The sequence below is a fragment of the Aquila chrysaetos genome, chromosome 11 (genome assembly GCF_900496995.4).
Source record: "Aquila chrysaetos chrysaetos chromosome 11, bAquChr1.4, whole genome shotgun sequence".
NCBI lineage: Eukaryota > Metazoa > Chordata > Aves > Accipitriformes > Accipitridae > Aquila > Aquila chrysaetos.
Window position 1 is genome coordinate 8,951,354 of NC_044014.1, and position 27,663 is coordinate 8,979,016.

At 38.6% G+C, this 27,663-nt stretch overlaps 1 protein-coding gene across 4 annotated transcripts in view; it reads right to left on the reverse strand.

Moving 5' to 3' along the window:
• Positions 1 to 27,663, reverse strand: part of ATRNL1 (attractin like 1) — a 539,891-nt gene that overhangs the window by 96,466 nt on the left and 415,762 nt on the right. For 2 of the 4 annotated variants that reach the window (XM_030030649.2, XM_030030647.2), the window contains one exon: positions 2,932 to 4,876. The exons of the other annotated variants lie outside the window; for them this stretch is intronic. In XM_030030649.2, the coding sequence (XP_029886509.1) occupies positions 4,817 to 4,876 (60 nt within the window). In that variant the 3' untranslated portion in view covers positions 2,932 to 4,816. Of the gene's footprint in view, positions 1 to 2,931; positions 4,877 to 27,663 lie in introns of those variants that run through there. 4 annotated transcript variants of the gene reach the window in all.

A 27,663-nucleotide genomic window follows, 5' to 3' on the forward strand; every position in this document is an offset into this window, starting at 1 on the left:
TGAAAAGGAATGAGTACCCAGAGCAGAAAAAGCCTCTAGACCATCCTGAAAGTGTGGAAAGTAACTGGAAATTTATGTACTTAAAGTGTGTCCTTGTGTCTGGAAGATATGAGGGTGCCTGTAAAAAACACAACAGTTTGAAAATAGCCTCATTTCTCACAATAGTGGGCTCTGTAGCACTTGAAGATTTTATTAAGCATGTACGCTAACAAGAACTCTGAAGAATAAGATGCTGCAATGGAAAGACTATGATGGCACATAAACATTCGTAAGACATTTAAGCCTGCAAAATTAATTCTGTAATTTGGGTAATTTACAACAGAATTCCCGGAATCACCAAGGGGATTTGTTCTGTCCAGCATTAAGCTTATGCAGGGTCCGATGTTGTTATGTGTTTGTAATCCAGTAGTGGCAAAGACGATGCTGTGACTAAATCCTGTAACAGGCTTCATGTGATAGCGGAGTTCTACCTAGTGGAAATCCTGTGAACATACCTAGCTGAAATCCAGGCAATTTAACCTTTTTTTGAGCAGGGGTGCCACTGCTGTAGGCATCAGCTGTCACCTCATGAGAAGCACATCCCAGGCAGCAGCCCACCCGGGGACCCCCCTCCACCCCACCGCCCGGCTGTGGGACAGCAGCAAGTGGAAACGGGCAGGCAAGGCGCAGCCTGATGCAGCTGAGAGGAAGGTAGGGGTTTGCACCATGCTCCATCCACCATCTGTGTATATTACACTATCTTACTCAAAAACAGACAAATGAGATTGTAAAGGAAAAAAAAAAAAAAAAAAAAAAAAGAACCAAAACCCACCAAACCAATGCAGAATAGTCCCAGAAGCAAAAACTCTAACTCTTTGCTTGCCAGCAGATGTTAGTGCCCTAACTTCTAGTCCACCAGGAGGTTCTCTGCTGCTGCTGTGCTCCTGACCACTGGCAACTACAGCAGCCCAGCATCAAATAAGGGAATATATCATACTCATACAACATATATATTGACATGATAGCTGTGGCCCTCTCCTGACACTTGAGGTTAAACACTTCAGACTGAAAAGGGCCTAGAACCCAAGTCTTTCTGTGTAACTGTTTTAACCATTAAAGAAGAAAATCTACAGTAACATCATCCCTGTGAACTTACAGCTCTGACCCGTGAAGCTAAAAGCTGCTGCAATATTTTTTCTAAGTCTCCTGCCTACGCAAAGGCACCTGCGTGCTTCAACAGGCACTTCTGAGATCACACAGGCACAAGGTTACCTATAACAAAGTTAACTATATCATTCATCATACATGTTCTCTGATGCCAGCAGCATGAGATGTAGTTGCTTTAGGCTCCATTTTAATAATTTTCTCCAAGTGCCACTTCTGTAGCAAAAGTCTAATCTCACTTTTCTACAATAACTGCTACCATTTGTGGTATTATGGTACCCATATCTGACTCATCCTGCATAAAAAAAAGGGCAAAACTTCCTCATTCAATAATTCTTGCATCAGGCTCAGCTGCTTGCTCTTGAGGCAGCTTTTCTTTTAGAAAGATATGCAATTTTGATCAAAGACTTCCACTAATGGAAAATCTATCATATTCCCTGAATGATGCATTCCAATAATAAAATACTTTGGCTTCTTAAAATGGGCATCATCTTTCCTGATCAAATTCTCTGACTTTCAGCCTCAGCCTCAGGATCTTGTTATGTTTTTTCTTCATGATAAATGAATCCCCAATACCAAGCACCTACTCTGTGTGGAGTAGATATGTCATCCCTTACACTTTTCTTTGACAAAGAAAAGCCAACAGAAGAAAACAGAAGTGAAAAGGAAGCCCCCGTATGAATTTGTTTAAGGTTGGCTCAATACTTTTAACAAAAGATGAGGTTAGGTTTCATCTTAAATACAAAACAGATTTTTTCCACCTCCAAAACAAGAGTCAAGCACAGAGGTTCAGATTTAAAGGAAGACAAAAGGGAGATCCATTCCCCCCACTCCCTCCCCCAAAAAAAGAAAAAAAGAAGAGGACCTAATAGAAGTTGTTTCCCATGTCCTTTCTATGTTAAGATAGACCTATCAGAGGTGACTGAAGTAAAGAACTTCTAAGCACATGCACAAAGGGGAAATAAAAGAGGAAATCCTCATACACAGCTTTAAAACTAGGATTTATTCCTCTAAAGTTCCTTTACAGTTATATCATAGATTTATAGTGCTTTTAATTACAGTATTAGTAAATAAGCATGGTGAATTTCTATCAAAGTTAGAGGAAGCCACGCTACTGACCAAAGAGATGAATACACACAACATTTTCCCTGTTGAGGAACAATCCGCATTTGCCAACACAGCAGTACTAATGATGCTTAACACAAGGTGAAAACATTGAGTAAGAAGAATTCCTGGAAAACACAAGAGAAAGCAAACATTTTGTGGTCTAATCCAGCCTGACTCTGTTGTTTACCTCTTGGGAGCCGCAACAGATCTTTAATAGAGCATGGCTCTAGCACCAGAAGAACAAAGTGCTAAACTGGATTGAAAGCTGCAAGCCTATCCAGAAAAGTTTGCTGGTTTATATTCAGCAAAATTTCTAGAACAAACACATGAAAAAAAAATGGCTCTGTAATAACAGCAAATACTCCCCTGCTGACCCAGAAATAGATGTAGCCCCGATCTTAGGGAGAGCTGCAAAACAACAACATAAAGCATTACCTGACATGGAAGCAACACGCAAAATCAGAAATACTGGTCAATTTTAATGGTGGCCAAAGAAAGAGGAAAAATTAAGTCGCATAGCCATTAGAAGTCAACCCATGACTGACTTGAGTTGTTTTGGGGCACAATCACCATAAAAACACGTTGCTTTGGTCAAGCCAGACATGTCTTTTGGCCTTTTTGTCTCCTGTTGGAGAGATACCATGGACCTCTTTGCCATACACACTACTCAATAGCAAAGCATTGATAAAGGTTTCTTTTATTAGGGCAGTAACAAAACAGCATCAGTACATTAATAATCGATAGTAAACAATGGAGTTTAACTGTCCAGCATCTAGATATCTGAAGTGCTAGCCATAGCTTTCTTTACATATACACACATTCCAATAGCCTCAATGCATATTTACTACTTGGTAGCGGGTTATATTAACATCTTGCACAAACACATACATGTGTATCTCAATATGAATTATTTTATATTAATCAGCCCAGCACAGAGACCCTGCAGTAACTGACACTTCCAATAGTCATGCACAATTTCTATGATCAGTTAAGGCCAGATAAGAGCGGGGAGAGAGGAAGAGACACAGGGTGTTGTGAGGAGAAAAGACAAGCAAGCAAATTCACTGATTGAAGATAGGCTATTGTCTCCCAGTTCTTCAGGTCAAAAGCTAAGGGCTGCTAAGAGATAGTGTCCGTATTATCATATAGAAAAGTCTACTTCTTGGCTAAAAAGAGTTTCTAGAACTGTGTTTGTAAAGCTAGATGGGGTGGGAGGTCACGAAGAAATAGCTGTTGGAGAAAAACTTTAACAACTTGCAGAGGGCATTTAGGAGAATTAGACTAATATGTCCTCATCTGGTAAGGCTAGGCTTACCTAAGCTACCCTGGTGGAGGACACATCTTTCGATTAAATAGTTTCTGTTCAGGTCTGTCCTTTGAGAAGTCTGACTGGTGACTACATATACTAGTGGCCACATTTTTAGAACAGAGATACTGTAAATGCCTGAAATCTGGCAGACCTAAGGAAGCCCAGTTGGCACAAAAGCTACTATGGTGTGGGAGTTGGTATGAAAAAAGAATAATTACAGAATTCTACCCAGGACAGTGAAAAATCACTAAACCTCTCTCTATGTGGATTGATTCCAGGAAAGACAAAGGCAAAGTAAGCCCTTTAACTTTGGTACATCATTGCTCAGTATGTAGTCATTTTTTGACACATTAGCAGAATTACTTACACGTTAGGCAAGGTGTCTGTATACAGACACACTTTGAAGGTCAACTTTAGCAAACACTGTTACATGAGATCTATGGTTCAAATCCTATTCTAAGATACTAACTAGAATCAGTCTAGCAGAGCTGCATTTTATTAGAAAGTGAAAATAAGGACACTTCAAGAAGTGAAATAGTTAAATGTATAACCAAGTTTCAAGTATATTGAATTTTTAGTAAGGAAACTTAAAGTCACTAGTTGTCTTCCTACTGACTTAACATAGTTCAATATGTTAGAGTAAGAAATCCATTCGAATGCCCAGGTAGCCACGGCTGACCATGTTGTGAATGTCAGTTCATTGACTCAGTTAGTGAACTCTTGCCATTTTAAACTTAGGCAAGTCATTAACCATGAACAAGAACAAAGATTATTACTTAACTACCTGTTCAGCTGCAGGTACAAGCATGGTATTATAATCCGATGAACAGCATAATAAGCATTTTCTGCATTTACCTTTTTAGCTACACAATATACATAAATTCCAGAGGTGCTAATTTCACTACAGAAACTATGCAAGTAAAATTTGCTAATATAATTTGCAAATAGAAAGCAGGGGGGGGAAAAAGTGTGTGAGAGGCTTTTGGGCAGCTGTAGGAGACTGGTAACGGGTACAAGCATGTGACATTCCATAGTAGTGAGGCAGGCAGGCTGCGTGCCAGCCTCAGCCACTGTAACTGCACCCTGCAAGAATTCAGCTTTGCAAATCTTTGTTTCTTTTATGTCTTTCATATCTTTGCAATTCTCAAGGCAAAAGGCAAAGACAAAGTCTTTCAGCTGGAGTTCTTTCATCCAAGAACATTCTTCATCCAAGGCCAAAGGTTCACCATATCCTAAAAGGCCTTTGGATCTGCATGTTCAGTCATCTTCATCCAAATGTATTTCTTTGGGAGCATTATTCAGTCCTTGTGGTCGATCCTAAAAGAACACCAATAAAAACTATCTTCATTCCTTCAAATACAATCTTCAATGGTTTTATCTCTAGGACGACTGTATAAGAGTATTGTGTCAAAGGCGCAAAATGGTAAATGATTCAGAGATATTTCAATTAAAACCACAGCACATTGAAACGTTTCTCCTTCTATAGTTTTTGGGGTTTGGTTTTTGGTCAATTCTTTAGATAAAGGTTTCCAAGATGAAATAGAATTTCTGGAAAACCACACGTATGAACACAATATTTTTCCCTTGTGCTGACAGCAGTTTAAAAAGACTACCTATTAGCTTTCCCTGGACGATATTTCTAAAGTGATAAAAATTGTGATAGAAGACCCTGCCTGTATACTACAGTACTACGAAGTGGTTTTGAGTATAAAACTCTAGCATATGAGGAGGTTCTTGTATCCACTTAAATTGCTTGACTGGAGTAGGAAGAAGCAGAGTTTCCTCACAGAGGAAACAAGAGAGTTATTTAACAGTGCATGATAATGCTATAGAAAATAAAAAAAAACAACCCTGCAATTGCAACTTGTGATTGCCAAAAAAAAAAAAAAAAAAAAAGTCAGCTAATCTTGGTTTCAAAACCAGTCCCACTTTCTAACCTGCCCATCAGTATTCTATATCATCTAGCTTGCTTAACTGTCCTCCATCTCTCTTTTTTTTAAAATATGAAGTTCTCCAATCCTTTCTTTGCCTTTTTTTTTTTTTTTTTATTTTCCCTGAGCTACCTATTCACTTCTTCCTTTCTTTCTTATGTTCAAATATCTTCGTTCCTTTTTCTCTTCTGGTAGCCTTTCCCTGCTACTCTTCTCTTCAGGTCCATAAGCCCCCCTTTATGATTTTAGTCTTTGCCTTTCTCCCTCTGCATCACTCACAACTCTGTTTTGTTCTCCACAGTCTCTTTACCAGTTCTGTGCCTCCTGCCCCTTTTCAACCTATTGCCCCACAGTCACCTCCAGTTCTTCTTTGCCTTTATTATTTTTCAGTCTTCACTTGTCTTCACATCTCTCTTTCACCTAAAACCCAGTCATTTCCTGTCTTCTCAATTATTTCTTCACATGCTACCAAATTTCTGCTATTGCATCATCCTGCCAAACAACTGGGTCACAGAAACTGTTTCTAGGATAAGGGACTAACCCTGCCTTGCTCTGATGGTATAACAAGACTAAGTTGGAGGAAAGCTGATGTTCAGCATGATTTTAAAACACACAAAACCTCTCTGCAAGCAGTGCTGTCAGTTCTCATTATTTTATTACAATACTTCAAATAAGTTTGTTACTATTAAATCTGTAGCTTCTGAAGGAAATTTGTAAGAAACCTCTCTCAAAAGAAAGTTTCAAGTTCTGATGGTTACAAGAATAGCACAAAACATGCTCCTGTCCTAACTTAGTGAATCACAGGTGAGAAAGGCTATAATTCAACCCTAATATTTTAAAGTCTTATGATTTTTAAGCTGTGTGACCATTAGCATTCTGACTCATTGGGATAGACTTAAACCTGGTCTGAATAGAAAACCAGACTGCGTAGCAACAGCTTAAGTCCATACCTGATTTTGAACTGTTCTGATTTAGCACTACATACTGTATGATCAGAATATTAGAGGAAGGGAAGGAAAAAAAAAAAAGGAAAGCTAATCTCAAGCAGTCACCACATGAATGCCATTAAAATGTCACTCATTACACTGAAGTTGTAGAAACAGGCAGCAATGTTGTCAGTAACTTCTATTCAGTTTTGGATGGAAATGACCAGAAGTGACAAGGGTTTGGTGCTTTGCAGATTTCAAATCAGTAGCAAATGGAGGAAAAGCTCAATTTTCCTCATCAGTTTGAGAGATTTGTTCCTATCAAAAGTCGTTTCTTGATCTTAAATTAGAAGCTGTTTCCATTGTAATGGGAAATGGACAGGTCAGATAAAGGATACTAATGAGGATTACTTTTTCCTTGGATGGAATGTAATCAATATTCCTCTTTAATTATCTCAGAGCAATATGACGGGAAAGGAAAAGGGGTGGTGGTGTTTTTTTGGTTGTTTTTTTTGTTTTTTTTTTTTACTCCACTCAGCCCCCACAAAACCTTTAATTGCTGGTTTATATTTTCTAGAATTAATATAGTTAAATTGCCCTTGGGGATTCTTCTTTTACAGTCCTATCTAGTTTTCCAATGTAAGAGTAGAAAGGATTAAAATTTTTACTAGAAACACTTTGACATCCATCTTCTAACATAAATGATACCCCCTTATGACGAGGCTATGTTTGCATAACTGGGTTAATTACTTAAAGGAAAAGACACTGAAGGATTCAGAAATCAAATCCTTTATAACATTAACTTTTTGAACGATGTTAACAAGACACACTAGCTCCAACAGAAGCTTCCTATTGACTCTCTATTCTGCCTTCAAGGCCTGACCAAAGAAGATCTCAGACTTTAAATCTGATAAAACTCAAATGGGATTTGGTTTGTAAAAAACAACAACTCTAGGCTTCAAAGTTTATTAATTCTTTAGTGTCCTCTGTTCTTTAGCTTTTTATGTGTAAACTAGATTTCTGTGCACCAGAGTCAATAAACAACTTTTAGCTGAAAGGGGATAGTGATATAAGGTATCATGTATCATCTTGTGAAGGCAAACATCATAAACTTGTTTTAACATCAAGACAAATGTAAAAAGAGAAATTAAGGCAGATTGTGTCAGCTGCAGCCTCGAGGAAGACCTAAGGCAAAATGAGGGAGTGTGCTCTTAGGTCAATTTTTCCTAACAAATTTCAGGCCTATCAGATCTTGGACCTACTATATTATACAATTAAGGATCATTTTCTGGATGCTCAGGCCTTCCCAAATTTATTCATAAACAGGTCTAAGTTATTGCTTTCTGTCCCAGCACCTGACAGCAAGCAGTCCTTAGCCTTCCTCTGCTGACTCCTTCTGAAAAATCCAGTACAAAAAAAAAAAAAAAAAAAAAAAGTACCAACAGCAAGCTTGGTGGTGGTTCAATGTTTTCCCTGCAGTGGTGAAATACCATGAAGTGCTTGGAAGCACTCACAAACAATTTTCTCAGCATTCAGTTCTCAGTACTGAAGCTAGCTGTGGGTCAAGTCAATGCTAAGACAAATCTAAGCTTTACAGCTGTGGAAATACTTAAGCCGTACCAGATTTTAAAGTGATGTCATAGCAATGCGCTTTTTACTCGCCTGCCACAGGATCTGCTGATGGCAGTTGAAGTTCTTATTCATCAAGGGGCCCAAATAATTGAAACAATCCATCTGGTCTATGTACTCTCTTTCTGCCTATACTGTGACTACTTACTGCCTTGTTATATTTGCCAATGATGTCATACTTAATCAAGCAATTGGTGGCCTGTTAGATTTCCTGAGAACTGCGCTGCACTCCTGTGATGGAGCATAGGTAACTCAAATAACCCAACTGTTCCGAGCTTTCCCTTTGCAAAACCTGATGGGACATGATATTTGGCAGTGACTGTCATAACTGATCAAACAATTGCCAGACTTGTGCATATTTCCTGAAAGCCGCTGCTGTTTTTCATCATGAATTCCAGATAATTGAAATAATTGACCTGCTCTAGGGCCCTGCTTTGACTCTTGCATTTTCTGCAATGGGACATTTGCCTATTGTCATATTTGTTTAAGGGCTGCAGTAGCGAGGGCCTTTGATTACTTTTTCACAAGATGTCACAGCACCACAAAGGGAAGTGAAATTATTTGCACAATTTGTAGTACTGAACTGCCAGATGCTGCTCTGCTCTCTGTACTCATACCATGACTCACAAGTGCACGTGCTATGCTCTATCCAAGTGCTAGAGAGCTATAGGAAGAGGAAATGAGGGAAAGCATGCAAGCTAAAGTTTTGCAATCAGGCTGATAGTGGGAATACTATTACTGCTCCCATATGATGAGCGCCAAGTAATTGAAACACCCTAGCGCTCTGTTGGTTAAATGGACTTCTATTAAGCTCTTTTCCAGTAGTTAAGAAGCCTACAAATGTTTTAGAGGACCAGGTACCCTGACTTAGGCTTTTCACCACTTATTACATAGTTAAAGGACAGACTTGCCTGTTGATTGATAGAAAGATTTTTAGAATGGTCCAATTAAGTGTACTAGCTATAAAAAGATTGTATGTGTTCATCTGCTAAGGGGTATAGATCTTACCTGTAGTCAGACTATGTTGTTCAGTTTTATTTGAGATATACCACATTCACTCACTAGATCACATGCCACTCCTGAATTTACTTTATTCATCCCAAGGATGGATGTTCAGTTGTGTTCATTACTCTGCTTAGCATCTGAGCAGGTCACAGACTGACTGACAGTGACTGTAGGTGTCTAGCATATCTGCAATAATCTTACAAGTGTCAGACAGAGATTTCCACCACTTTCATTAAGATCTAACATTTCTGCAGCTGTACTTTTTTAAAGGGTTCAGTATTTTGCCCTGCACAAAGTACAGCATATACAATCATTTTTAAAAGCCCTCTTATAACATAGCATCCACCTCTAATAATGCCCAACTTTCCCAAAGTCCAAGCTTTTCTTTATCTGTAGCTTTTTCTTTTCAGCTCTTTATCTTCAAACAGATAACACTGAAATGACTAAAGAGAAATGCTGTGTTTAAAGGAAGAAAGCTGCCAGATCTTATACACATTTACAGCTAGGAATATCAACAACATTAGAGTTACAATTATCTACCCACTTAAATAATTTTTTTTTTTTTTTAATTTGGATGAAAGTGAAACCAACTCAGAATAACAGAGTTTACAAGTAAACTATGCAATAGAAGGAAAATATTTTCCTCATCTTACATCAAGCTTTTTAGAAAAGAAAGTGTCTCTTGATATGGAAGGTTTGATGTGTATTAGTGTAAAGATAAATTCAAATCTTGACATCCAGAAAGATTTATGTTTCCATCAAAAATGAGAGTCAGTACTTGCATACAGGGACAGGTAGTCACCGGAGGTCTGTTGCCCAGAGAGCAGCTAGGGATTACTCTGCTTCCCCATGCTCTTGACCTTCACTGCTGCCTTCTAACCTTCAGGTCCTAGTAGCGTCACAGCATGTGCAGCCCGAGCACTACAGCACTACGTGTATGCTTTTCCCCCATTGAGAAATATCTTCATTATGAGAAGGAACTAACCTAGTGGTAAAGTTTGAATTTCAACTTTAGAGAGCAAAGTTTATCTAGGAAGACTTGATATACTACTCCAGTGAGTGTCTGTCAATCAACACTTACTTGAGGAAAAAAGATGACAGAAAGGACACTGTTATATGGGTCCACACAACTGTGGGGTGAGGGGAAATATAACTTTTTTATGAAATAGCTTTTTTTTTTTTTTTTTTACATACCTAGGTGATGATTGAATGTAGAGAATTCAAAAGGGTGACTTCACAGATAATTGGCCCTGACTAACAAAAGAAAACAACACTGCAGCTTTTTGTAAGCAGTGGGAGGAAATTATGCATCATTAATTATACTGGCACGTCAATGAGAGGTCAGACAATACAATATAAAGGAACAAGAAAGTAGTCCTATACTCTAACAATGTTATTGTTCAAAAATGTTAGTGCTTATATAGCACTTGGGGTGGGAGGAAAACATACTTCATTTAAATCAGGTGAAAATCTGGGCTAGGATTCTGATCTGACTTAAAACCAAGAATGTGAAATAAAACAAGGTAATGGGAATAAAGGAGGTGTTGCAGACTTTAATGTAACCACCTACCCTTTTATCCTGCCCAGACAGGTCTGCTTATGAATGGGCATATAACACCAGGCAGCAACACTTTCACTTAGTAGGGGGTCAGTAACAGCTTGCCAGCAGTAGTACAATTCAAAGCAGAAGACCTAACTTCCCCTATCATGGTGCATGCTTTTATTAAGATAATCTACTGCTCTCAACATTATTTTTATTCGATACCTTCTCCCAGTCACTAGTCTGATTGCTCCCAGTGCCAGCTCTTCTAGGAGGTAGATTTGCCATTTGTGATGATGTCCCTCACTGCTGTGCTTTATTTGCAGGTTCTTATTTGACCCACCATTAAGAAGAAAAAAGTAAATTTCAGCTTTGTTAGCAGTGAATAGTTTTCTTTTTTTTTTTTTTTTTGAAGAGAAGTCACTTTTAGCTAGATTCTTCCCTGTCCACCAGATTGCTTCCCCCCCATTGCTTTATTTGCACAGACTAATTTGCCAGTGAATGATAAATGGGAGCAAGTTTTGTGGCTTTATAAGTGTATTTCAGATACCCTAGTAAATAAAAGACATAATAACTTACATGATGTCTTCTCTGCATGCAATATATACTGCTTTCCCCAATTCTTTCAATTTTCTTTAACTGATTAGAAATACATATGCAGTCTTGAAGGCCAAAAGTTTTGAAGTAAAAAGCACACAGTGTTCTAATGTTTATCACTAATGGAGTCGACCATGCCTCTTTGCCAGGATGAGAGAGGCTTGCAAAGACGTTCTGATACTTCTGCTTCCTTTCCCAAAGCAGGAGTGAGACTTGGCAATGGGTAGAGATGGGGGGAAGTTGTGCCAAAGTACATCTCAGGGATGCACCTTCTCCTTGGCAGGCTGGAACTGGGTTAGGTGATCTACTGGAAGGGGATTATAATGGTCTAGAGTTGACAACATTTGCTTCCTCAAGTTTGGGCTAGAAAGTTAGGGGTCTTGGGGGGGTTCTTTAAAAAAAAAAAAAAAAAAAATACAAACCACCAACCAATTTACCCCTGTCTCCTCATACTCAGATATATTCCCCTTCCCTGCCAAAAAGAACACGAGATTCAGTTAAATATTGAAGTGATTAGAGTGTTGAGGAAACAGAAATGGACTGGGGAAAAAATATTTTCACTTTTCTTTCCAGCTCAGTAGAGAACTCTTGTTTTTAGCAGTTCCATTTCACACACAAACCTCCCTTGAGATACTAAATTCAAAGCCTGAAACTGTCTCTTTTCTGCATGTTATTTTATCTTTTCACATAATTACAGAGGAACTGCTAATGGTCACACTGAACACTTAGATTAATCAATAGGGCAAATCAAACTTTCACAGCAAGATAAGTTATGCAGGATACATATTTCAATACAGCACTATACCACCACAGTTGGTAACTTGAAGGCAAGCATTTAATTGCATGAAAATTTTGGAGAGGTTGAGGGAAGTGGTGTAATGAGAGTGTCTTTGAACAAACTTAGTGGGATAAGCACTGATAAAAATATCAAAGAAATAATGTTGAAAGTGAAATTAAGCCAGAATAAGAAAACTTCCAATTCCTGGATGTTAACTTGGTGCAAAATGTAAGCAGAAGTGAACTTTAGAACTAGGTTAACCTCTCTTTCACTTTTCATTTCTTTTTACAATGCAGCTGTGGTTTTTTTTAAACCTGTGGTTTTGTCTAACTGCACAGCTCTTCTAATGGCTAATGTATCTTTCTTTTCAGGTCTCTCCAAGCTGCTAGAGAACAACTTAGATACTATTCACTGTATCCAGCCTTTTGCTTAGGCAGCAAATGTTACTCTTAGGCAATGGTTATCTTGAGTAGCTATAGCATCATTAACTTGTCTCAAATGCCCCATTTTTAAAGATTGTTCTTGTTAGGAACAATTTTGGAAGAGTACAGAAGAGCTGAAAAGGGCTGAGTGTTTTAGATTAGGCTATTATAGTAAAATTGAGCATCCCAATCAAGTTCTCTGGTATCTAAACTGATTTATTGCATCCTAGCTCTTCTGTGTTAAAAGAGACCTGACAAAAAGTATGCATCAGAAATTTTGTAGTAGTGTTTCACGTTAGGCTTCCTCCATTCCCACAGGTCCGATTCCAATTTAGATTATACTATTTACCAGAAAAATGAAAAATCTTCTACCTCAATATTATATTAATATATCAATGAGATGTATCCAATAGCTCTCACGCTCAATCTAGTAGACAGTAATTAGTAGACAGTGGAAGTGATTTTGAGAGAATCCTTGATTGTTTCTGAAGTAAGCTAGCAACAAAGAAAAAGGTGTTTGGGGGATTCCTGCTAAGACAGGACAACTGCCGTACCACCCCTTGCTCAGATACTTAGCCAGACCCCCAGTCTTCCCTCCAGCTCCTACTCCTGCCAGTTCTACAAGAAGAAAGCAGGCATTTGGATGACATCAGCCTACCTTACACTTCCCTGAAACAATGACTCATAAGATGAAAATGTTATTTAACTGTTAAAATTCTTGCACTGTATTCAGTTATTTAGTGACCAAATAAAGCAGGTACCTCCCATACCTCATATATCATTATAATCTTTGAAAAAGTTTTCAAAAACATTCACTTAATACAAACTGCTGAAGAGAACCAGAGGTAACCAGAATAGTACCCAAATGTTACTCATGGACCCAGATAAAAGATATAACCCTCCCGATGGCCACCTAGACAAGGCCAGTATTAGTTTTTAACCCTAGAGTTCTCTCAGAAGCTGAAAGTTCTACTTCTTTTCATGAACAAAAGGCATCTGTGGTCTGACAGGGAAAGCCCTGTGTCTACCCATGCTAATGTAGGTTAAGGTGAAAAATTACAGTTCCACAGCCTTCATTCCACCCAAGAATTAATTTAAGTAGATGGTTTCAGTGCCAATCAATCTTATGTTTTCAGGATCAGGTTCTTTCTGACAGACATACCAGCTTTTTCCTTCCAAGAAATATGTGAAATGGAGATGGGATCAGAGCTCCTTTATATACAGCCTAGCTGCCACAAGATTCACAGAAGTTGGACATGCAGATTCAGCTGCCTCTGACAAAGAGTTAATAACATTTATCTCCCCCAAAGTTATCAATATCAACTACATCATTGCCTACTCTGAGAGGACATACTTGCCACCATTTTTTTTTTTTTCTTTTTCCCCTCACAATGACAAGAAGAATTTAAATTGAATGCATTGACTTCAGGCAAGTCATTGCTTACCGCACTGTAAAACCCAGAGTAATCTGCATGACACCCAGCTTTGTCCATGAATCACTCTGCCAGCCATGGACCCACTGAGTACTCTCCGAATACCACCAGCTACAAAATCCAGCAGTGCAGCACACTCCTCTATGCTCCCAGATGCTCTACTCCATCAGTTCATTAGAACAGGGAGTAACAAGCGGGAATTGAACACCACCACCCTCGTCAGTCCTATTCCCTTCCTCCCCTATTAATTGGTGCATGCGTTTCCCAACTGGAATATTGACTTGTTCTCACTATAGAAGTACTTAGTGACCTTTTTAAAAAGGAAGTGTCCTTTATTTCAAACTTTCTCTTTGGACTATTTATTATTGTGTTGATACACTTAATTACCATCCCATTAATTTCCTGACCACGTTAACATGTTATTTTTAGTACAACTGTTCAGAATACCAAGAGGCAAAGATAAAGTGCTTAGGTACACCCTGTGTCTTGGAAGTTTTTAATAAGTAAAAAGGGGGTTTTGATAGCAGCAGTCAGGCACATAGCCTTGATCTTACTGACAAAAAGAAAGGCTATCTGAAATCAAGTCAGTGCACAAAGGAAGACAAAAGGCATTTGATCAGATTAATTTGCTTCTGATGCTTTTTGCCATTATTGGTTTTAGGTGTCTGAGAACCTGGACAAACCCAGTTCTACATCCCTGTAACTTTGATCCATAGAAGACTCAAACATTCATTTCTTATTTCATATTTTCAGCTTCAGGCCAATCCTTAAGGAAAAAAACAATCCAAAAGTTATTCAGTGACAATGAGAACCCTGAAGAACAAGACCGACATGGAGGAAAAAAGAGAATTCATTCTTTTAGAAGATGGCTATGGCTGCTGGTTCAGTCCATGCCAAAGGTCTTTGGGAATATACACAAGAAGGGATTGGATTTGCTCATAAAATTCAATATTCTGCCTTAACTATTTGAGGAAAAAAAGAAAAAGAGCTCAATCAAAAGAACTTTAAATATCTTTAAAAGCAAAAATTACACGTCCTTGATAAACTAATGTATTAATGGAAGTGTAATTTATCCTTATTCTAAGAAAACTGTCACTTGGCAAACAAGATCCAAGACACAGAATGACTGGCAGGTTTTATTCTACCAAGCTATGCTAGAAAAGGGAAGACACAAGTTTTTCAAAGGACAAACAAAATACAACCTAAATTTACATTTCAAAGCATTTCCCTGAGTATATGAGTTGGCAAACAAGTTTGTCAATATTACCAGATTACTTTGCATTTTGTATATTCTACATCCAGTGTTACCATTATTTATTCAAAAAAAGGGGATCAGGGCCATTCTCCTAATTTGTAAGAGGAATTCTGTGCTTACATGGGCTCTGGGCCAGGACTCATGTTTACCGAAGCAAGAGTTCATTTAATGGAATTTAAGGTTTTAATATTACATAATTAAGTTTATGTCATCACAAACCAAAATAAGTAATGTAGGTTCTGTTACTGCGGTCAGGGACAGGTGAGAAGACCCCTGCTCTCCAGGGAAGCCCTTTTGACTTAAAGGGCACTCCAGACTGGTGAATCTTGGCATTCTCTGCAGTCACCCTAGTCAGTGGAGTTCACATACTTAGAGCATCTGCCTAGAATAACCTGGCAGTAGGATGGAGTGACCTCTGACTTTTGAGAAAGCCTTATTTAAATGCAAAGGAAGATGCAAATATTTATTAGATAGCCTTAGAAGAACATGATTTGATGGTGCTTTTCATCATAATATTGTTGACGATTACTACCTCAAGTCTTTTCAGAAGTGGCTAGGTCTTTCCATGTGTGCCCAAGCAGCTTTCAAGAGGGAATGCAAGACTAAACATTCTGTTTTAAAATACTGCATAATGGTAAATATAGTAGAATTAGGATTTGTTGTGTGTTTTGCAAATTAGCATACATAATATTCAGTTTTGGTAGCAATTCAGAGAGCTTTAACACTTTAATTAGTCTAAGCTTGGTAATTCAGCCAATGAAAACTAAAATGTTTAAGTTATATTAATCGAGAACAATGTTAACAGTTAATTTTCTGAATGAAGGAGCAACATGAAAACAAACTTGAGTAACACTATGATTAATTAATTGATTAGCTAGTTCCTGTTGAGAAATTATATTCAATAAGAGTCCGTCAATACAAATTCTATCAATTGCCACTTTATGAAGTGCCAGGAATAATGGGTTCAGGTGCATATTAGGACTAGTTGTCATGAATGCCAATTTACACCAAAAAAATGGATTGTTTATCACCTAATTTAATTTCAGACAGCTAACTTACTTGTAATAACTCATTTTAGCATTGAATTTTCAAGAACTTGAGTGTTGTTAAATGCAACAGCTTGTTGTAATAAGTTTGCAAATTTAAATTCTTCTGTAAATAATTTAAAGCAGCCTATAACTCAATTTTGCCATTGATTACTTAGAAAGTATTTAGCAACTGTATTCAACATCCAGACACCCCCATTCCTCCCACTGGCAGTATGTTTCATACAAATGCTTCCCTACTGCTGCAGCATTAGACTTGACTCTGTGTTTTTAATAACATTGAGAAGATGTAGCATCCAATGTTGCTTCTGGCCAGCTCAGCCAAAATACTTTGTGGGGTCTCTTAGGTCATGCATGCTAGCAAATATACCACATGTGGAGGCATCTACTACACTTTATTTCAGCACATCTGGACAATTTGATGTCCAGATGCTGAAGAAGAAAATGCAGAGAATAGAATTCTGCTCACAGGTTAATAAGCAGAGTGAAAGGGTGCAAAGTTGCTCTGGTTTGGGACGAGGGAGGGGTATAGTTAATCTTATACTTTCTCCATCCTATTTCTGAAGTCTTTTAGGTTATTTGATGGCAATTACGAACAAGGAAAGTTTCAAGAAAAAACCCACTTTACTTGGAGCCTTTGAAAAATGATGCAAAGCATCAGTTTCTTAATGGCTCCTAGGAAGCTGTCAGCTAGAAACAATTTAACACTCCTCTGAAAAGACCTCCCCCTTCCAGATTTCAAATATTCACTGAACTTCAGTTAGCACTGCCCAAGTACAAATATGCAGTTACATTTAGCAATAAACTAAGATGGCATAATTATTTAAGAGTTTATTAATCTGCATAAAGCTTTACATCTAGGAGCCATGCCAATCTATGTCTACAATTGTAATACACGCTCTTGCAACAGTTTGCAGTTTCTGGAAATCAATATACTATCAGCCTTTTTCTTTACTTTTCAGACAAGGCATTGAAACCAATCATGTTCCAGCATGCTTGCAATAGGTACCTGACAAAGCCCACCAACTTGTACTCATATCTGTAAAACTAGTGAGCATAAAGGTTACTGCCAGTTTCATTGACTTGCTGCAACTACCTCACACTAGTGTGCTGTACGTCCATTAGTTGATGCAGATCACTTTATATTTCAAAATAACTATTGTATTAATACTCTCCTGTAATCTGTGACTTCAGGAAAGATCATAGTTGCAAACAAGCAGCAATAAACTAAAAGGTTTCAAAAGCCTTTTCAACTTTCCTTTAATAACATGAATTGATTTAATAAAAAAAAAAAAAAAGTACAACAGCAAAGTCTTTGAAATGCCACCTCAAAAATAGGTGAGATTCTTACCTCCTAGCTTCTCTTTTACAGCATGAAAGGCTGTGTTTTGCCTTATGACTTTTCTCCTTATGGGAGCTCCCATGATATCATTTCTGTTAGCAAAAAAGAATCCATTGGCTAAGCCTATCCTAGAGCTAAGAGACTGAGCTTCCATTGGAAAAACGCTGCAGGCTGAACACAGATATTGACCAACCTAGTTAAAAATATAACAGCACATAACCAGCACTACTCTAGCATCGCTGTTTATTAGATTTCACACAAAGCTTTTTCATAAGTGAGGAAGTATTTTAGCTCTAACTTCTAGTCAGACTAATAGCAGAACATTTTACTTCAACTCAAAAATTCTTCATTTCTACAAGTCTGATATTTCCCTCCCTGAGAACATTTAACTGAATTTTCTGAGATCCATTTACTCTTACTGTTCCAGGAACAGCTTAGGATGACCAGCTTCAGGAAGTTACTCTGTTCTTTCCATGACCGTTTTGGAACACCCTAAACTGCTGTCAGTGTACAGCAGAGCAAGGACAGACTACAGAAGCCCATTTCAGAAGCAGACCATTGCAGAATAAGTATGGCTTAGTACGTCTGCAATGTTAAAGTGCAACTGAAACTTCTAAAAATTCAATTTAAAAATCCTGTCAAATAGAGAGCTATTTAGACCATGTTCAAAGAGCCTTTAGTAATAACAGAAATAACCTTTTGCCTGGAGGATTACTTTTGAACCACATTGTTTCAGTCTTTTACTGTATTGATCCACAGCTATACTGACACAAATGAAGAGGCAATCAGAGATGGGAACTTCTTAATCTAGTTTCACTACCAAAGCTAACACCTCACATACCTATGCTGCCAGGAATCAAATGGTTATTCCCAACCCTGTCAGCAAGTGTTTGATACTTAAAAGGCAGAGGAGGAATATGGCATTTGAGTTTTTCCTTTTAAGGGGAGGGAAGGAATGTATTCTCAATTAAGAGTGTATGTATTTATCATAAACACACTTAGAAGGTTCAAAAAACCCTATCTATATTCACTGAATCAAGATAATAGGGTAGTAGACTTAAAAAGCATTCCCCCCCTGCTGCTTCCCCAGTATGTCGTAAACTTAGTAAAAACCACTTAATGCTTCAGTTTTGAAAAAAAATTGTTTGGAAGAACTTCTCTGTAGAGAAGTGTCACCATACTTCATAAGTTTAAGGCTGTATCACATCTTAAACTGTTACAAAATTAGAATTACAAGAATCTGCAATTACATCAGAAACGCCCCCCCCCCCCCCCCTTAGTATTCCAAAGGTTGCAAGGCATTACCACACGACTGAAAAACCATGAGTGGATCTTACTTTCAGTTCGACATCAGAATTAACTGATCCAAGTAATAGTATACATTAAAATACAGGCTGGTTACAATAAATTGTATTTGTGATGAAGTATCAACTAGTATTTCTATTGGCATCCTATGACAACTGATATTTGACTCCATACAATCCATTACTTTAATCATTACATGGTAATAAAGCCTTTCTAATAAAGCTTTCAGATTATAAATAACATTGATCTCTAAGAAATTGCTATTTACCATTGCCAGACACTATGTAGCAAGACAACTTTAAGGAAGATGTATGCATCACAATACAGCTGAATGCAAGGTCCTACCTAGACACAGGATTTTATTCATCCTTAAGGGGGAACTGGGAAACAGTAACAGATGAGTGCAGTGATGCTTTTATACAGCTTTTGTAAGATTATGTTCATTTTTGAGAAGAGCCTTACCAAGCATGAAGCAATAGCAAAACTATACCAGCTTACAACCAACTCTCAGATTTCATCCTTTGGCTCCAGTCCTAGTCCAAACAAGGAAGACAAAAGATGGAGAATTGCATTGCATTCAGAGAAGAGTTCCAGAACCATCTGCAGTCTGGGAAACATGCTTTGCAATGTGAAGAACTTGATTTGCTTTACTGAACAACTTTTAAAAGACTATTAAATCAAAATCTACAAGTACCAATAAAAGTACAAGATTTCAAGACCACTTTAATAAAGGCAAAACAAACTTAAGTGGGTCTTAAATTTATCATAGCTCAAGTTGATGTATTATTTTAAACAGGCCTATAAAACCAGGTGAAAAGTATTAACCATTGGAAGGGTGTAGATCCAGATCCAAAAGGGTCAACTGTGACTGGACTGAAGATGTGTGGAATTTAGATACCTATTCCTATGATGATTGTCCTCCCCCCAAAAAATTTCTGCATTATTTTACTGGCACCTAAGTCCAAAACCAAATAAATTCCTGTTGGTACACAGAGAAACTTTCACGTGTTCAGAATTTACTGCAGTCTAAACACTTAATGGCTTCAATGTTTATGTCTTACATAAGCACATGTAGCAATACCAAAGTAAACATTCCTTTGCTGAAGATCCCTACAGAACAATGAAAAATTCAGGATTAATTAGGCCAGAACAAAGTACAACTTTGTAACCTATTGTCAATATGTTACTAGGGAGAGAGACGAAGTTTTTGATTCTGCCTCGAAGGGCAATTCATGAACTACACATTACATCAGTACAATTGGATTAAAGGCTTGGACATCACTTGGCGCAGAAATTAGAAAACCCATACCCAATATCTTCTGTCTCCCAGGACAGCAGTTTAGGTCACAGGTCATTTTTCCACCAGACTTGTTGAGATCAAGAACCCTTTTCTCTACAACAGCAGTCACAGCAATGACAATAAATGACAAGAGCAGCCTATAGCCTTACATTCAGGTCTGTGGTGGGTTGACCCTGGCTGGATGCCAGGTGCTCACCAAAGCCGCTCTATCACTCCCTCCTCAGCTGGACAGGGGAGAGGAATTATAACAAAAGGCTCGGGGGTCGAGATAAGGACAGGGAGAGATCACTCATCAGTTACCATCATGGGCAAAACAGACTCGACTTGGGGAAAATTAATTTAGTACCAATCAAACCAGAGTAGGGTAATGAGAAATAAAACCAATTCTTAAAACACCTTCCCCCCATTCCTCCCTTCTTCCCGGGCTCATCTCCACTCCAGAATTCTCTACCTCCTCCCCCCCAGCAGCACAGGGGAACGGGGAATGGGGTTTACGGTCAGTTCATCACACGTTATTTTCTGCCACTTCATCTTCCTCAGGGGCAGGACTCCTCACACTCTTCCCCTGCTCCAGAGTGGGGTCCCTTCCACGGGAGACAGTCCTCCATGAACTGCTCCAGCGTGGGCCCCTTCCACGGGCTACAGTCCTTCAGGCACAGACTGCTCCAGAGCGGGTCCCCCGCGGGGTCACAAGTCCTGCCACCAAACCTGCTCCAGCGTGGGCTCCTCTCTCCACGGGGCCACAGGTCCTGCCAGGAGCCTGCTCCAGCACAGGCCTCCCACGGGGTCACGGCCTCCTTTGGGCATCCCCCTGCCAGCGGCGGGCCCATCTTGGAGCCGGCTGGCATTGGCTCTGTCAGACACAGGGGAAGCTTCCAGCAGCTTCTCACAGAAGCCGCCCCTGTAGCCTCCCTGCTACCAAAACCTTGCCACGCAAACCCAGTACAAGGTCATAGAAATGATTCTTTGACTGTTGGCTGATGATGGCCTGTAACAGCCATCTCTTGTGTTTTCAGTGACTGTTTGAGGCACTGAACTGCTGTACAAAGTATAAACACAACCGCACTCCCTCTGTTTTTGAAAGCATGAGCACCTAAATCCAGGATACCATTTTTAGATGTGAATCCTGACTTGACAGAAGACGCTTTCTGCAGCTTGTTTTAGGTACTTTTGAAGATGTGTCCCTTTTCAGTACTCCCTGTTGGCTCTGCTCCACACATGGCTCTGGATTCAGTTCTGAGTCAGGCATCTAAAAATGGATTACTACAGCAATGGGCATTACAATAGCAAAATCTTTTGGGAGAAATTTATCCCAACACTTCATTTGGTGTTTTTAAATTGACAACATATTTCTGAATGAGTTCTAGTTAAGCCTTGATTTTGAGGGAAAGCTGTAGTAATTACTAGGTTATATTTTATGGCTTCTATTATGCTGAAAGCCATATCTAGATCGAAGATAGAAAGGGCCAATATAAATACTGTCATTTATGAGTAGGTCACTGGATAGGGAGCAAAAAAAACCCTGGGCTTTCTTCCAATTTTTCTTTGTCAGTTTTCCTGTGTGTAAAGTGGTATTGATATCTACTAATATATAAGAAGCATTTTTATACCTAAAGATGAAAATAAACTTCATTTACTAATAGACTGTTTCAAATAGCTACAAGGCTACTGAAATATTGAATGACTATAATATTTGTTTTCCCTCAAAGGTTCTCATCTGCACTGTACAGAATTTACTACTTAAAGAATGCAAAACTGTAAATCAGCAAAAGGACATTCCCACTTCAGGGAGCCTGACTCCATACCCACAAATACCACTGGGATTATAACAATGACTCTTAGATAATACTGGAATAACCTCACTTTAACTGTGACACTTAAAAACAAGACAAACTGGAGCCTTACCAGCATTTCAAAAAACATTTTGGGCCATACCACTAGTAGAGTTATAACTCAGCTTCATGTTATAAGAGAGGAAGTATGAAGTATAACAGTGTTGATTTTCTCTGAACATGCAAACACATCAACAGGACACTTCAGGTAGCGTTCATATAAAAAGAATATTTGTTCCACTACAAGGAATAACTTTTATTCCTTTGAAATCACTCCTTTTAATTTTAATCTGTGCCCACATCGTGTAACATACATATTTGTACTATTATCTGAATCCATCACATGTATGAATACCTAAGACTCCATTGCAACTACTGCAAAAGAAGAAAAGCTATGGGTCTTGTCAAACACAATGTCCGTTTAAACAGTATTGTAATTTATGAAGAAAATACTAAATTTCATGCATTCATTTTTATAAGAAAACTTTAATCTTAGAAAAGGCTATGTAGATTATCTTTATGCAAATGGATTTTAAAAGATTTTTTATTTATTATTTCTTTTAAAAAGAATTTACTTTGGTTTTCTCCTTGAAAACAGTAATAAAGTCTTATCAGGAATGCAGATTAAGGGATTTCAGAATGCTGAAAGTATTGATATTCTCCCCCCTTTATTCTATGCAAGGGTGAAACTCCCAGCAAACAATTGTTAAAGAATCACATGTAAAAATCATAGGCATGACTGACTATTTTCAGTAAGATGTTATTGAAAACAGCCAGGTATGCATTAATCCTGCTTTTTAATCTTGAGTTTCTAGTTGAACACAAAGCATATACTGAGAGTTACATTTTCACATGAGAAATCAAACAGGGTAGTACTACAGTTTTCCTATGAACAAGCCTGCATTGTGTGTCTTAACATCAGAGAGGATGCCTCAGTCCTGCACAAAGCAGCATAAACTGGTTTGTGTCCATCTTTTTAAAGCTGATGGCCCTTTGTAGCAGCAGACTAGATCCATACTATACCTCACTTGTGTGCATCTTCCCAGCACTGTAACAATAGCTGCTCCACAGCCTTCTTACCACCCTCTCCCTCCAAAATGCACCCCCTTTCTCACTCATCTGTGTTACACACATTTTGTGATCACACAAGAATGCTTTGCATAAAGGGTAGGTACATTTATGTTCCCCTCTTCTGCTGCTTTGCAAGAGTTGTATAGATATGTTACTTATTGCAGCTACTGCAATGGGCAGGATTTGGCTTAGGTCTCAGCTTTTACTCACTCCATTGCTCAGCATTTCACAACTTCCCACCCTTTTATTTACGGCGGGTAAATGGAATCAATTTTATTTACCAGCTGCTCAACCTATTCACTGGTTTTAGAGGCTGCGACAAAATAGCTTATGGTATTAATCAGCTACTTGCTATTGAAACTCAGACCACTGTAATCTTGAAAGGGAAAGATTTGGATCTCCACTCGATGTGGGAAGCCTCGTTCCCATTGCATAGATCATTTCCAAGGCCCCCATATCATAGAGTCAGTGATGCACACTAGGCTTTATAAGCAGCAAAGAATTTTTAGATACTTGTGAACAATTGTTTTATTCGTAGCCTTTTTAAAAAGACAAAGCTGGTACTGTTTAAGTCACAGTGGAAGTGACCAGAGGTGAACCAAACTGCCATTCCCTTATTAGCTGCAGGGAAGACAACACAACAAGGATGCACAGGCTTTCTTTAATTCCCATGAGTATTCCCTTAGTCCTTAGCAAAGTAAATACTAATGCTGACTGCTCACTAAAGCCATCAATTTTCAAAAGTTTCCTCTGTCTTAAAACTTACTTTACAAGCACCATTTTAATATAATATTCTCTGACAGAAGAGCTTATAAAGGAGTGTAACATGAGAGTTCATTTGGCCCTACATTTCTGGTAATGGGCACTGTATGAAATATGAACTCCCTTATCTGTGATATATTATCTTTTGCTTGAAATATGGCTAATTACTGTCATTTGTTAGAGATGAGACAGTGGAGTATCATTTCTTGTGTCACATTGACTTTAAGTTGCTTATGATTGCATGAAATTAGTGACAGTGAATTTCTGAATACAAATTTTAGAAGATTCACGATGTACCTCAATTATTAATACACTGACTTCGCTGAAGTTTCCAGCTGAGGAAATGGGTACAGTGCTGGTTTTGGCTGTAATAAAGATAATTTTCTTCACAGTAGCTAGAATGGGGCTATATTTGGGATTTGTGCTGAAAACAGTGTTGATAATGCTGAGATGGTTTTGTTATTGCTGAGCAGTGCTTACCCAGAGCCAAGGCCTTTTCTGCTTCTCACCCCACCAGCGAGCAGGCTGGGGGGGCACAACAAGTTGGGGGGGGGGACACAGCCGGGACAGCCGACCCCAGCTGACCAAAGGGATATCCCAGACCATACGATGTCATGCTCAACATATATAGCTGGGGGAAGAAGGAGGAAAGGGGGGACGTTCAGAGTGATGGCGTTTGTCCTCCCAAGTAACCATTGGGCACGATGGAGCCCTGCTTTCCTGGAGATGGCTGAACACCTGCCTGCCCGTGGGAAATAGTGAACGAATTCCTTGGTTTGCTTTGCTTGCGTGCACAGCTTTTGCTTTACCTATTAAACTGTCTTTACCTCAACCCACAAGTTTTCTCACTTTTACCCTTCTGATTCTCTCCCCCATCCCACTGGGGGAAAGCGAGCAAGTGGCTGTGTGGGGCTTGGTTGCCAGCTGGGGTTAAACCACAACAGGTACTAACACTTAATAACTTCATTATCACATTCATCATAAATTAAAATATCTATAGAAGTAGATCAGTGGTCTGCATTAGTAACACCAGATCATATACAGAGGACAGTTTCTCAATTCGTAGCTTAAATAACTCATTACTTCTGCTTTGTTAAGTATTTGCACGCAACGCTAAAGATTCACTTTCCAAGATAACCAATTCTCCGTTTTCCAAGGCTGTTTTATATCACATACTCAAGAGTTTGCTCCCAAGATACAGATACAATAATCACACAAGTAATTCGGTTTGTAAATTCTATTATAGTGCTACTGACTATAAAATTGATCCTGCTAAATTGTATGAATACGCTTAACTGCAGCAGCCTACTTCCTTTTAAGTCAGATGGACTACTTTTGGAAGGACAGTACCACATGCAAATTTGACAGATTAGGACATGCATTACATTATTCACAGCTACAAGTTAATATATAGCAATGATTGTCATTAAATATGACTTATCTGTTGGAAGAGCTGGAAAAGAAGAGGTGCTAGTTACATGAGAACAAGTGCAAAGCGATTGCTAAGACTAATCAGATGACAGATTGTAAGGATACCACTAAGCAAGGGCTCAGACTACATGATCACCACTGTTGTGAAAGCAATTAGAGCATCCTTTTAACACTCTCTTTTGTTCATATAGCTTTGTGATCTAACATGCTTAGGTGAAAGGTGTTTGGCGTGACTCACTCTACAGTACCTGAGTACACCATTCCATCATCTTGGTTGACAACCAGAGCCACTAATAAGATACAAACACCTGAATAACAAACTGTATGTATCAATTATATTTGTTAACATACCTGTTGACCTAAAATATACAGTCTAGAGACTTAAGGACTGAAATGTGTCAATAAATCATTGAAGGAAGATGATGCGGGGAATTTTTAATTGGATGAACACACCCATTCCAAAAAGGAGGTGCTGTCTGCTTAAGCAAAACTTTATTATGATTGAGTGGCCAACCTGACTGATGGAAAAAGAAGATGGAAAAAAAGGAAATACATACTAAGGAGAAAAGTTGCATTTGCCTGGACTACCTGGTAAGCTTCAGAGGGAACACTAGCAAAAAAGTACTAACATGCACTAAAAAGAGATGATTTTTAATAGTGGCCTCTCTTAAAGTGCAGCTGGCACAGACAAATAAGAAAACTATGACTGACATGTTACCAAGAAAAAGAAGAAAAAAGAAAAACCAAGCAAACAAAAATCAGACCTAGAGAGAAAAACATCTTTCTCATTTACTCTTAGTAATAGGTACGTGAAACGTCTTTTTTCTTTTGTTTCTTTGAAGAACTAAAATAGCATTGCCAATTTGTACAGCATAGAAGCAGCTTTAGTACAGTTCACCTTTACTGAACTCCAGCCAAAGCATCGTGCATTAAGCAAGAAAGAAGAGAGACTTTTCTTTCCACAGCTCACCAAGTTTCCAGGCTGCTTTCTGTGGTCAACTATTACTCTTCACACAAAACTCTTTCTGCAGCACCTCTCGGGCCAACTCTACATCCTTTTCAGGAGAGCCTGCAAATTTGTTATTTACTTGGATCTAGGCATTTACAGCTGCTCTTTCTAATTGGCTAATTGGTCAAAGCTGAGGATAGGTAAAAGCTTGTGAGTGGGATCTTCATTAACCTTTCTGGTTTGTTACCCTGTGAATTGTGCCTAGTTTACCACAAAGCCTCTAAAAAAAAAAAAAAACCCAAACTGAACTCATCTCACCATACATGAGACACAAACTCATAGCCGCGTTTTGTAACTGCACATGCACTGCCAATATTTAAACACATTCTTTGAAAAACACTGTGCATAGTATATAAAGGTACACATTGCAAATACTAAAATGTAAAGGTCGGGAAAAAATTCTGGAATTTATGTGGTGGCATAAAAAGAAAACCTCAAATATGTCTCATCAAGATATATCAGCAGAAAAGCAGACATTGACCACTCTTACATGCAGCTACCGCCTTTACAGCAGTTCTATGATTACAGGAACGTCAAAGCTTCTCTAGTTTATACAAGAACTTTATATCCAACTTTTTTCCACATACAAAAAAAGCACCTGAAATCCTGAGCAACATAGATTTTGGTTTTTGCTAATGTTTTTCACCTGGTTGAGATAGTAGAGAGTACAGATAATATCCATAGTAGAGATATAATAAGCTAGGGACCACTTAAGCAAATTGGATGTAGACAGGTCCACAGGACCAGACGGGATACTGGGAACTGGCCAACGTCATTGAGAAAATGCTATCATCTTTGACCGGTCATGGTGATCAGGGGAAGTTCCTGATCTCTGTAAAAATGCAAATGTTACACACACCTTTAAGAAGGGCAAGAAGGAAGATCTGGGGAAATTCAGACTGGTCAGCTTAATCTGCTTCCCACCATACCTGGGAAGACTATGAAGGAAATCCCTCTAAAAGCCCTGTCCGGGGACATGAAGGACAAGAATTTGAGTAGGAATAGCCAGTATGGATTTATGAAAGACAAAGCTTGCCTCACTAACCTGGTTACTTTCAGTGATGGTATGACTAGTTCAGTGGAGGACAGCAGTGGATGGTGTTAACCTTGACTTTAGCAAGACTCTCAAAACAGTCTTCCGTGGTATCTTTGTAAACAAAACAGTGAGATATAGGTCGCCTAGGAGTTAGAAGGAAAGCCTGACAGTACAGGATTTGTTCAGTCTTAAAAGGAGAAGGCTAAGTTGCAATCCTATTGCTGACTGACTATGCCATGCTTTTCTCACAGGGATAACACAACGGGCAGCAGAAAGAAGTTGCAGGAAGGCAGATTCTGATGAGATATTAGGAAAAGGCTTTTCACAATGAGGGCAGTCAATCATTTGAACAGAGGCCAGCAAGTCTGCGGAATCACCATCCTTAGAAATATTCAAAACACCATTGGACAGGGCCCTAAGCAATCTGATCAAAGGTGGCTTGACTTTGCTTAGA